We start from the raw sequence: 12467 nt of genomic DNA on the forward strand, positions 1-12467 counted from the left end.
TCCCAGCACTTTGGAAGGCCGAGGAGCGTGGAACATTTGAGGCCAGGAGTTCAAGACCAGTCTGACCAACATGGTGAAACCCTGTCTCTACCAAAAATACAAAAATTAGCTGGGCATGGTGGTGCACGCCTGTAGTCCCAGCTACTCAGGTTGCTGAGGCACGAGAATTGAACCCAGAGGCAAAGGTTGCAGTGAGCTAAGATCACAGCAGCACACTCCAGCCTCGGTGACAGAGGAAGACTCCATCTCAGAAAAGCAAACAAACAAAAAACTATAAATCAGCACCTTGTACAACAGATCTCTGGACTTATTCCTCCTGACTGAAATTTTGTATCCTTCGATCAGCATCTCCACGTTATACTCTTTCTATTTACTTATTTTTGAGACAGAGTCTCACCCTGTCATCCTGGTTGGAGTGCAGTGGCAAAATCTCTTGGCTCACTGCAATCCCCACCTCCCAGGTTCAAGCGATTCTCATGCCTCAGTCTCCCAAGTAACTTGGATTACACACATGTGCCACCATGCCCGGCTAATTTTTGTATTTTTAGTAGAGACAGAGTTTCACCACATTGGCCAAACTGGTCTCAAACTCCCGGCCTCGTGTGATCTACCTGCCTTGGCCTCCCAAAGTGCTGGGATTACAGGTGAGCCACTGCACCTGGCCACACATGCTATACTCTTAACCATCCACATGTCTTTTCTACCCTAATCATACTCTAACATCTAATTAAACTTTAGTTTAGAATTCTTAGGGGTGACCATAAATATTAACTACTAAAATTTGCCATTCATTTAACCTACAATTTGTAACTTCAGTTACTGCAACTGGCAACTTAATCAGAAAATCCCTAGTAATCTCACATTGGCCATCATGAAACAAGGTATCACAAACAAGCTATCATAAATAAATATTAACTTACAAAATTTGCCATTCACTTGATCTTCTACAATTTGTGACTGTCTTCAGTTGCTGCAACTGGCAACTTAATCAGAAAATCACCCCAGTAATCTCACATGGGCAATCATGAAACAAAGCTAATAAGAATTCATGTGTCCAAAATTTCTCCTTCGTGTTTTGGATTGGCTTTCATATGTATCTCATAATTACATATGTATAGTATTATTCTTTTTTTTTTTTTTTTTTTTTTTTTGAGACGGAGTCTCGCTGTGTCGCCCAGGCTGGAGTGCAGTGGCCGGATCTCAGCTCACTGCAAGCTCCGCCTCCCGGGTTTTTACACCATTCTCCTGCCTCAGCCTCCCGAGTAGCCGGGACTACAGGCGCCCGCCACCTCGCCCGGCTAGTTTTTCGTATTTTTTAGTAGAGACGGGGTTTCACCGTGTTAGCCAGGATGGTCTCGAACTCCTGACCTCGTGATCCGCCCGTCTCGGCCTCCCAAAGTGCTGGGATTACAGGCTTGAGCCACCACGCCCGGCCTCTTTTTTTTTTTTTTTTTTTTTTTTTGAGACAGAGTCTCACTGTCACCCAGGCTGGAGGGCAATGGCGCAATCTTGGCCCACTGCAACCTCCGCCTCCTGGATTCAAGCAATTCTCCTGCCTCAGCCTCCTGAGTACCTGGGATTACAGGCATGTGCCACCATGCCCGGCTAATTTTTTGTATTTTTAGTAGATACAGGGTGTCACCATATTGGCCAGGCTGGTCTTGAACTCCTGACCTTGTGATCCACCCGCCTCAACCTCCCAAAGTGCTGGGGAATTACAGGCGTGAGCCACCACACCCGGCTGTATAGTATTATTTTTAAAGCAATTTTCTCCATTCTCCAATACAGTAGCAAATAGCCACAAGTGGACATAGAACACTTAAAATGTAGTTAGTGTGTGGTACAGAAGTGACTTTTAATTTTATTTCATTTTAATCTATTTATACTAAGTAGCCCATGACTGGTGGCTACTGAATGGACAGCACAGTTGTAGGACTTTTCTTATTCAAAGAGACATCTTCTATAACGGCACTAAAAAGGTACAGTAGATAAGCCTGGGTGAATTTCGCTTTCCTTCTCAGAGCTCCAGTTTCCTCATCTATAAATGGGAAAAAGGATCATTACTTCACAAGGCTTTTGTGAAAGGTGAACAAGATCATAAACATGAAAATTTAATAAATCACAAGGGAATAATTAATAAATAAAGGAATAATTACCCATTTCATGGACAGAAAATATTTTATTATATTAATGACTGTTATCATTAGATGGTTAAAGGATATGTAGGCAAGTATAGTAGCTCACGCCTGTAATCCCATCACTCTGGGAGGCTGAAATGGGCGGGTCACTTGAGCCCAGGAGTTCGAGACCAGCCTGGGCAAAAAAGGACCCTGTTTCTACAAAAAATACAAAAATTAGCGAGGTGTGATGGTGTGCACCAGTAGTCTCAGCTACTGAGGAGGATCACTTGAGCCTGGAATGCAGTGAGCCATGATGGAGCCCTGGACTCCAGCCTGGGCGACCCAGTGAGTCTCTGTCTCAAAAAAACCCACAAAAAAACAAAAACACAGATATGTAAGATTAGATAGTTCAACTAAGTGTGTGTGGCATGATAAATAGGTTTATTGAGATATAATTCACATACATACACCATTTAAAGCAAATTCAGTGGTTTTTAGGATTTTAAGAGTTGTACAATCATCACAATAAATTTTAGAGAATTTTTATCATCCCAGAAACGTGAAAGTAGGTAGATGGTACTATAATTATTCAAAAAAGTAAGCTGCATAACCCAGTGCCTGTCACTGGGCAGATAATGTCCTATGTGAGAGGAAAGATTCGTTAATGGACTCTGTGCCTAGGCTGATGTCCGAGACATATGGATTCATACCCCACTTCTGCAGTTTACTCACTGTTTGTCCCTGGGCAGGTTCTCATGAGGTGCAGTGAAGATCTAACGAGACCACGGGTATAAAGCATTTAATGTAATGCCTAACACAAAGTGGATGCTCAGCTGGTTCTCTTCCATTTTCTCCCCTCAACAAGGGCATAAGGTCCATTAGAAGCTTAGACCATTATGGTTTACTGATGCCTCCTCAACTTTTAAAACTTTACCTAGAACATAGCAGATGCTCAATAACCACTTGCTGAATGAATAAATGAATTTTCTTACCAAGCTCCTGGGGTTCCCACATGTAAGGATCAACCCCTCCATAGCTGAAAGACTCATATCCTTGGGTCCCTGATTCTGCTCGATCATCCCCTTCTCGTTTCAACAACCTGTCCTTTGCTTTCTTAGCCTTCTGGACAAGACCTTGAAAAATGGAACAAATAATCCAAATGAACCATGAAGAACGCCCAGTAAAGAGTCAAAAGAAATCTCAAAAAACAAGAGTTAACAAAGTAATTATCATTTGTTTAAAAATGCACCAGAAATATTCAGATCCCAAGTAAAATGCAGGAACAAGCACACAAACACTATACTACAAATACCACAGAGCAATACACTGGTTAGTCAGTATTAGCATTAAATTGGTTTAGGTGGCCGAAATATGGGCTAAATTACTGCTCATTGCCAAACTTAAGAGCACAATTAAATAAAAGTGCTAAAATCAAATTTGATGAGGAAAACAGGGTGATGGAAGTGTTTTCTTCTTTATCTTAATTGGAGTGGTGGTTAAGTGGGTATATATTTTTTAAAACTTTTTGAATTGGGCCAGGCACAGTGGCTCACACCTGTAATCCCACAAGGGAGGCGAATTACTTGAGTCCAGGAATTCAAGCCAGCCTGGGCAACATGACAAAACCCCATCTCTACTAAAAATACAAAAAACTAGCTGGCTGTGGTGGCATGCACCTGTAGTCCCAGCTACTTGGGAGGCTGAGGTGGGAGAATCACCTGAGCCCAGGAGGTCGAGGCTGCAGTGAGCTGAGATTGTGCCACTGCACTCCAGCCTGGGCAACCAGAATGAGATCCTGTCACCAAAAAAAAAAAAAAAAGAAAGAAAAAAAATTTAAAATAAAATAAAAGTGTACACTTAAAAACTATACCTCAATTAAAATAAAGTTTTTTAAAAACCAAGTCCTATAGTACTAATTAATTTACCCCAGAAACTCATGAGTAAATTCTTCTCATTTACCTCCAGGATGGGATTCAGCTAAACCTCCATCCCTGGACTGGTGTTCCCCATAGGCTTAACCTGACACAGAGTTCTTCCTTCCCCACTACTGCCCACGCACTTATTGAATGCATGTGAGAATATTTGCAAAAAGCTTCAAGAAACAGATATAACATCTACAACATAACACAAACTGAACCAGATTTGGTAAGAAGAGAAAATGAACATTTCCTATATTTAGACCTTTTATGTACCAGGCACAATGCAAAGCGCTTGCAAATACATCATGCCAGTTCATGCTCACAATGTTATAAGGCAGGTGACAGCCCTACTTACAAATGAGGAAACGACATCAAAGACGGGGAAGAATTTGCTTCACCCAAGATCACAGAGCTTACAGATAACAGCAGGGCTGGAAGTAAACACCTCATGTGTCTGAAATGAGAGCTCCAGCTCTCCCCAGCTAGTGCTGATTCACAAACTATGCCTCTGCAGAACATGGGTTCTGCCACCTGTGCTGGTGAAGAGAACCACCTGTTAAACTGAACAATCAGCTGGCGGGGGCAAAAAAAGAATTCTCAGTTCTAAGTCGCTCTTGCTCTCTCATGAATGTTCTTTAATCTTGGATGAATGCTACTCCTTTCTTCTACCAGAATCTAGTAGAAAATATCAGACTGAATATAAAATGATATCATTACTTTTACCTTTTATTTATTTATTTTTTAGAGACAGGGTCTCGCTCTGTCACCCAGGCTGGAGTACAGTGGCACAATCATAGCTCACTGCAGCCTTGATCTCCTGGGCTCAAGCGATCCTCTTGCCTCAGTCTCCTAAGTAGCTGGGGATCACAGGTGTGCACCACCATAACTAGGTAATTTAAAAAAAAATTTTTTTTTTGGAGAGATATTGCCTAGGCTCACAGGCAGAGGGTGAGATTGATAAGAATACACTCGTCTTCTTTTAATACAGTCAAGCCAATAAGCAAACTTTCTGATTATTGGTCACTGTGGGACAGCTTTGTCCAAACTGGAAAAATACCAAAACAAAAGGACATCCTTTAAAATGCACTAAAGTAGTTTTTTTTTAAGACAGTTTCACTCTTGTCACCCAAGCTGGAATGCAATGGCAGCTATCTCAGCTCACTGCAACCTCTGACTCCCAGGGGTTCAAGGGATGCTCCTGCCTCAGTCTCCCAAGCAGCTGGGATTACAGGCATATGCCAACACACCCAGCTAATTTTTGTATTTTTTTTGTAGAGACGGGGTTTCACCACGTTGGCCAGGCTGGTCTCAAACTCCTGGCCTCAGGTGATCCACCCACCTCAGCCTCCCAAAGTGCTGGGATTAAAGGCATGAGCCACTGTCCCTGGCCTAAAGTAGTCTTTTCTAGTAACAGGGGAGAGGAAACTGCCTGATGTGAACAAAGGGTCTAGCAAACAGGAATGTGAGTTAGCAAATAACAATTCATTTTTGCAAACAAGACTAGAGTATCAGGTTAAACAGGCAATCTATACCATTAACCACATTAGGAGACAGCAAAACTACCTGGCAATCTTCCCAGAATGGACATAGCCCTTCCACAGGAGGTCAATTAAGAATAATCCCATATATTTTTAAAAACAATAACAAAGCAAGAAGCCACAGTCAATTTTCAGCTATCTTTTCTTCTACTTACTGAAAATGGGCTAAACTGGAGCTGAACCAGGACTGGGTCTCGAATCCACAAACTTTTTCCTAATGACTAGTCTATCTTTTCTTTTTTGAACTGCCCCCAAAAACTAATACTAAGGTTCACTCTTTTGGCTTTAACTTTTCACTTGCCTAAAACTAACCATGTCATAACATTTCTAAGAATCAAAAGACCAAATGGAGAGGTAATCTGCTTTCTAAAGGGCTTTTCAAAAAACCTTTCATGTCAATCCTTAAAACTTTACTTTCCTGATTCTGAAATGCAGAAAACTGCAACATAATCAAGAATTCCTTTCTAACTAAAGATATGATCATTAGTAGTACTAGAGGTAGAGATGCAGGGGGTAGGGCAGGGTGGGAGATAAAGGGTAAACCAAGAGGATCTTTTCTTTCTTTTTTTTGAGACAGTTTCACTCTGTTGCTCAGGCTAGAATGTGACAGCCTTGATCTCCCAAGCTGAAGCGATCCTCCCACCTCAGCCTCCTGGGTAATTGGGACTACCAGTGCGTGCCACTATGACTGGCTAATTTTTTTAAATAATTTTTTTGTAGAGATGGTCTCGCTATGTTGCCCAGTCTGGTCTCCTGGGCTCAAGCAATCCTCCTGCCTTGGCCTCCCAAAGTACTAGAATTACAGGCATGAGCCACTGCACCTGGCTGAAGTAACTTTATTTTGTTTTTTGTTTTTGAGTCAAAGTTTCACTCTGCTGCCCAGGCTGGAGTGCAGTGGCATAATCATGGCTCACTGCAGCTTCAACCTTATGGGCTCAAGGGATCCTTCTGCTTCAGCCTCCCAAGTGGCTAGGACTACAAGTGCATGTCATCATACCCAGCTAACTAAAAAAAAAAATTTTTTTTTCTCTTTTTTTTTTTTTTTGGTACAGACAGGATCTATGTTGCCCAGGCTGTTCTCAAACTCCTAAGCTGAAGCGATCCTCCCGCCATGGCCTCCCAAAGCGCTGGGATTACAGGTGTGAGTCACTGTGCCCAGCCAAGGATCCTTTCAAGTTTCTTTCATAAGGCACAAAATTTCCATTCTATTTAGTATTCCTTAAATAGATTCCCGTATCTGTATTCTCTAAATAACCTTAAACACTCTTCCTCTTAAAAAAGGGTCAGTGAAGGAATCGGGGAACATTCTCTAACCTCTCTACCCACTGGCATCACCAGTTTTAGCAATGGCATTGTATATGACTTAGTTCAGCTGACACCAAGACTGGAAGCTAGTTGAAAATGATGGAGGCTCTTCCTTTGGTTGGCAAAGGAAACTTACATAATCAGGTTTTTCAGTTTTGTTTTTGCTTCATTTCCTCCAGGAAGCTGCAATGCACGCTGTGATTGAAACACGGGGCCTCTCACCCTGTGATGTCACATGCAAACAGCAGCACTGGACATAGAGATGACAGAAGACCTACATTCCAGGCCTAGCTCTGCAATTCCTGTGTGACCGTGGATAAGTAACTCAACATCTCTTGAGCCTCACTTCACTTACTATCTATAAAATAAGACCAATCACCTTCTTGCAGAGTTGTTAGGAGAGTCAGATGAAATAATAATGTCTGTGAAATAAACTCTAAAAACTATAAAGCACAGCATTTTTTTCCCCTCCTAATAGTTTTGGCTCTGCTCTACAGCCTCTACAGCCAGAAGCCACCTCATCCACCATAGCCCTCAGGATTTCAGAAATGTTTGCCTTTGTTGTTTTTGGATAGAAGTTGCAACTGTTTATGCTTTTAGAAACTCTTTTTTACTGAACAGAAAAGTGAGATAGAGTGGGACTCTAGGGACAACTATGTGATTACAAAGTACATATGAGTCACCTGTCAGAAAGCCAAAGCACACTTAGAAATATATGGTCATTCCTTTCTTTCCCTCCCAATAAAGACTGTGAATACAGCATCCAGAACTTTTTAATCTCATGGCCTTCAGAAATGCTGCCAGCTGTGAGAAGCAAGTTAGCTGAAAACTACAAAAATAAGTTCCAGAGGAGCAGCATCTTTGTTGTGCGTGTGTGTGTGTGTGTGTGTGTGTGTGTGTGAGAAAGGGTCTCTCTCTCTCTGTTGCCCAGGCAACAGTGGCACGATCATCACTCACTACAGCCTTGCCCTCCCTGGGCTCAAGCGATCCTCCTACCTCAGTCTCCTGAGTAGCTGGGGCAACAGGCGTGCACCATCACATCCGGCTAGTTTTTTTAAAAATTTTTTTGTGAGGTGGGTTTCGCGATGTTGCCCAGGCTGGTCTTGAACTCCTGAGCTCAAGTGATCCACCCACACTGGCCTCCCAAAGTGCTGGGAATAGAAACATAAGCCACTGTGCCCGCCCAGAGGAGAAGCATCTTATCTGGAGGTTAGAATTTGATGTCCAGGAAATACAATAAACATATGTATAGTCAAAACTACCTTTGAAAAATTCTTTCCACAACTCTCTCAGATCTGAGCTCTTGGAAGCTCAAAAACCAAGGTTTTCAGATTGTTTCTTTTGTTTTTCAACTACGACCTTCCTTTTTCTGGGCTACAGAGGGCAAGATACCAGTTGGGGAAGGAAGGATGGTGGGTAGGCTTAAATTTGTGACAGGTAAAATGGGTGCATAATGTGCCTCCATCATCATAGCAAAGGAAGAAATTCCTCTCCAAATTCTATTAGGCTAGTAGTTAGAGAATAGTCAAGCCAGATCACAGCAATTACATTTACTAGATTCAAAGTCAAACTGTGTTTCACTGAGTGGTTTTAGATAAGTTATCTAATCTCTTTGTGTCTGGTGCAAAATGTGGCTCACAGCCACACAGTTATTGTGAGGATTAAATGAAATAAATAAACAGGGAGACTCTGAAAATGCCTGGCACATGACAAACACTAGTCATTTGTTTGCTACTACTGTTATCATATTCCCGAGGCAACACTGAAGCTGATGAGAACTATCCCGTGAGTTAAAGCTCTCAATGACAGCAGGGTATAGGCAAGGTCCTATATAGTATATATATGACCCAGCAAGGTCCTTGCCTCTTACTTTTAATTTGCCCTTTGACATCACGGTCTTCGCCCGAGTGTTCTTCCTCATAATGTGAGTGAAGCTGATAGAAAGACTGCAGATCCTTCAGGCACAGAGGGCAGAGGAAGCCCTCCCTCACTTCCCCTGGGTCATCCAGAGAAGCCATGGCGGTGCCGCTCTCAACCCTAGGAAGGCAGGGATCTCATGCCAAGAGTCAGCTTGATTCCTCCCAAGGAATCATAGTTCCCACAGCATTAGCTTAAGCAGCACACAGACGGTGAGGAAGTAGCCTCATGGCCCTGAATGAGGTTTCCTCTCTGGAGTAGGAGGAGCCTAAGAAAGAAAAGAAGAAGGGAAAAAAGCCAATTCAGGCAAACTGGTAGCAATTGAGTATTTTCTTCATTCTTTTCACAGTTCAACAGGGTACTTAATGTTTGTTCAGTGCAAGTTTGAGAAAACAAACTCTTTCTCAAATCCTTAGACCAAGCAAGCTGCAAAACCTAAGACGTGAAAACATCACTGGACAACAACAACTCAATTAAGTGGGAAACACAGATTCTTGAAATAAGCAAATAATACCTTGGCAATTCTCTTACATTCATTCCAAATGACCCAACTTCGTAATTCATATGCCACTTTAGCCACTGGGGGAATGTCTGAAGTACTTATCAACAAGCAGAAGTTTTTACTTGATGCTGTTTACTTTGATTGTTTATTCAACCACATATATTAAGTTCTTGATACTTGTAAGACACCTGTGTTAGAAATGCAAAGATGAAGACATAGTATCTCCCATAAAAACATTAAAAAAAACAAAATTCCTAATGTCAGTTAAAGAGAAACATTAGAAACCTACTAGTCAAAAAGAAAAAATTTATATTTGTGGAGCACTTATCTCTAATGGGCTTACTAGATTTTTTTTTTAAGAGACAGCATCTTGCTCTGTCACCTAGTGAGCTATAATTGCTCACAACAGCCTCGACTTTTGGATTCAAGTGATCCTCCTGCCTCAGCCTCCCAAGAAGCTGGGACTACAGAAGTGTGCCATCACACCCAGCTAGTTTTTAAATTATTTATAGAAACAGGTTCTTTCTGTGTTTCCCAGGCGGGTCTCTAACTCCTGGCCTCAAGCAATCCTCCTGCCTGAGCCTCCCAAACTGCTGAGATTACAGGTGTGAGCCACTGCACCCTGACAGATCTTATAAGCCAGTAAGTGACAGTTAAGTAGCAAACCTGATGTTCTCACTGCTTCAAAAATAAAAGGCTGGCCAGGCATGGTGGCTCATGCCTATAATCCCAGCACTTTGGGAGGCCAAGGCAGGCAGATCACCTGAGGTCAGGGGTTCAAGACCAGCCTGGCCAACATGGTGAAATCCCATCTCTACTAAAAATACAAAAATTAGCCAGTAGGCGCCTGTAATCCTAGCTAGTGGGGGGACTGAGGCAGGAGAAATGCTTGAACCCAGGAGGCAGAAGTTGCAGTGAGCTGACATCACGCCATTGCACTCCAGCCTGGGCAACAAGAGCGAAACTCTGTCTCAAAAAAGTAAGTAAATAAATAAATAAAAGGCTTTGGTGTCTAAACATTTCAGGGCTTAATAAGTTACATTCTCTGTCTTACTGGCCCATGGCAAAGTCACTTCCAATGTCACCTCATCAAGACTCTCAGTCACAAGAGAAATTGAGACAAAACCATTCCACAAAAGCAGAGAAATTTCTCCCCAAGAACCTGGGGCTACAAGCCACAGTATATAGTGAGGGGGGGTGTGTGACCCTCAGCTTTGGATGGACTGTAGAAGACCACTGAGGAGGGACTGCCTGGTCCTCAAAGCTGAAGGGTGGCAGCAACTCAGAAAATAAACAAATGAGACACCAGGACCCTATTTTTCCCCTCTAGTTAAGAAACCCAGTGACTTCATACATTTTCCACTGAAATATAGTAGCTCTAGGTCTGGCCTCTTCCCTCCCCAGCCAGTGGTTCATCTAATGCTGACTGTGACAGCACCCTTTCTTCCCATGCACTCACCGCAAACGACCACAAATCAAACACAAAGCCCACCACATCCATGCCACAAAACCACCCTTCACGCCTCAGCCCAAACCCAAACCTCACTTCCTCAAAGAAATGCCTCTTACTCAGAGCATCAGAATGGACTTCTCCTTCACAGCACTCATCTCAATTTATAACCGCAGGTACATACGTGAAGTGACCAAGTAAGACTGAAAAATCTGGGAGGGCACAAACTCTGTATGTTTTCCCCTTCGCCGTCTCCCCAAGGTTTAGCACAGTACCTGGCACACACAATGAAGAAGCACAATAAAGCTCCATGAAAGAACGAACAAATGAATGAACTCCAAAATCATATAACTAAGCATACACCATAAAGAAACCACCGAATCGGACCCCACAACCGTAACTGAACACATACGCAAGCCCCTTGCACTCTTAAATCACGTAAAAAGTAAAAAACAAAAACCTACATGTTCTGCAACCGTACATCCAGCACGAATGTCACCCCGCCACATGCCGCATCGACGACATATCCCACAGCCGCACTCAACCCGCCCTCACGACCGCACACAACCACAACCCACGTACACACGTCGCATGACCACACACAACACGAACGACTCAACCCCGTGGAGCAGACATGACAACGTCACACACGGCACAGACACCACACAAAACACTCCAAACATCTCTACACGAACTCAGAACACAAACGCTTCAGCTTTACACAACCAGAGAATCAAACAACCGCTCGGGAGACAAGCACCCACCCACTCCCCCCACGGCTGCACAACGAAACCCAAGTGTATATGCCCCGCGTAACCGCACAGGGCCCAATCATCACAAGCACACACAAGCGAAACGCACGGCCTGAAAGCCGCATCTCCCACCTCTCACGTCACACCCACCACAACCACACACGGTCCACACCCACAGGGCCCGCCCATCTCCGTTCTGGAGGAGTCGTGTCCCCGTCCCTCAGACTAGGCCTGACCCTCTGTACCCGGCCGGGCTCCTGCGGAAACGCAGGCCTGTCCCGTCCTCGGGCCCGGGCCTCCACCGTCCCTTACACAGCCGCGGCCGCCATCTCCATCGGTCGCTCGGAACTCGGCAGGTGCGCCTGCGGCGGCGACGAAACCGGAAGACAGGCTAGTAAACGCCTGTCGAGCGCCGAGTCTTCGAGGCAGCGAAAAGGGCGGATACGGATTCGAATCGTGGAGGGCGGTCCGGCGGCTTCTGCGCAGGCGCTTTCCGAAAGAGGGCGGGGACGGGGGCGGGGAGAGGAGGTGGGACTTGGTAATTTTGTGCGGTTTTTATGTCTCGGATTCCAATCTAGCAGCGCGTCAAAGCCAGCCACTGGCTCGGCACCCCATTGTACAGCTGGGAAAGCTGAGGCCGGTAGATCTTTGGCTCTTGACCAATATGCACAAAGAATAAAGCAGCCAAGGAGTCAAAGTTTCTGAGAGCTGGAGACAGAAAAAATATTCAGGGGACGTGGAGGCGGTGGAAAGTCCTAGAATAGAACCACATGAGAGTGGAGACTTGGTATGAGAAGGTGTATCCTGGGGGTGTACAGCATGGCCAAACCTGTGGAAAAGATGGCATTTTCAAAAGGCAGGACGATTGATCAGCCAGGACCTACCCCGTGCCTGCGCTGTGCTGGGTACCATGGGGTATAGAGAGTCAAAACCTCATCCCAGTACCGGAGACCTATTTGCTTTG

The 12467-nt window shown here is 44.1% G+C and overlaps 1 protein-coding gene across 50 annotated transcripts in view; it reads right to left on the reverse strand.

The window, feature by feature from the left end:
• Positions 1-11854, reverse strand: part of RBSN (rabenosyn, RAB effector) — a 28942-nt gene extending 17088 nt beyond the window's left edge. For 9 of the 50 annotated variants that reach the window (XR_013414266.1, XR_013414265.1, XR_013414232.1 and 6 more), the window contains exons 1-5: positions 11749-11854; positions 10871-11026; positions 9314-9489; positions 8753-9067; positions 3113-3253 (exon numbers count right to left, since the gene is read on the reverse strand). Coding sequence is in view for 9 of the 50 variants with exons in the window: in XM_015130171.3 (XP_014985657.1) it covers positions 3113-3253; positions 8753-8900 (289 nt within the window). In the remaining 41 variants the exon portion in view is untranslated. Of the gene's footprint in view, positions 1-3112; positions 3254-8752; positions 9068-9313; positions 9490-10870; positions 11027-11215; positions 11652-11679 lie in introns of those variants that run through there. The other 41 variants (XR_013414239.1, XR_013414233.1, XR_013414236.1 and 38 more) reach the window with 13 other exon arrangements.
• Between the last annotated feature and the right edge of the window lie 613 nt (positions 11855-12467).

This window comes from Macaca mulatta, chromosome 2, assembly GCF_049350105.2.
Source record: "Macaca mulatta isolate MMU2019108-1 chromosome 2, T2T-MMU8v2.0, whole genome shotgun sequence".
In the NCBI taxonomy this organism is placed as follows: Eukaryota; Metazoa; Chordata; class Mammalia; order Primates; family Cercopithecidae; genus Macaca; species Macaca mulatta.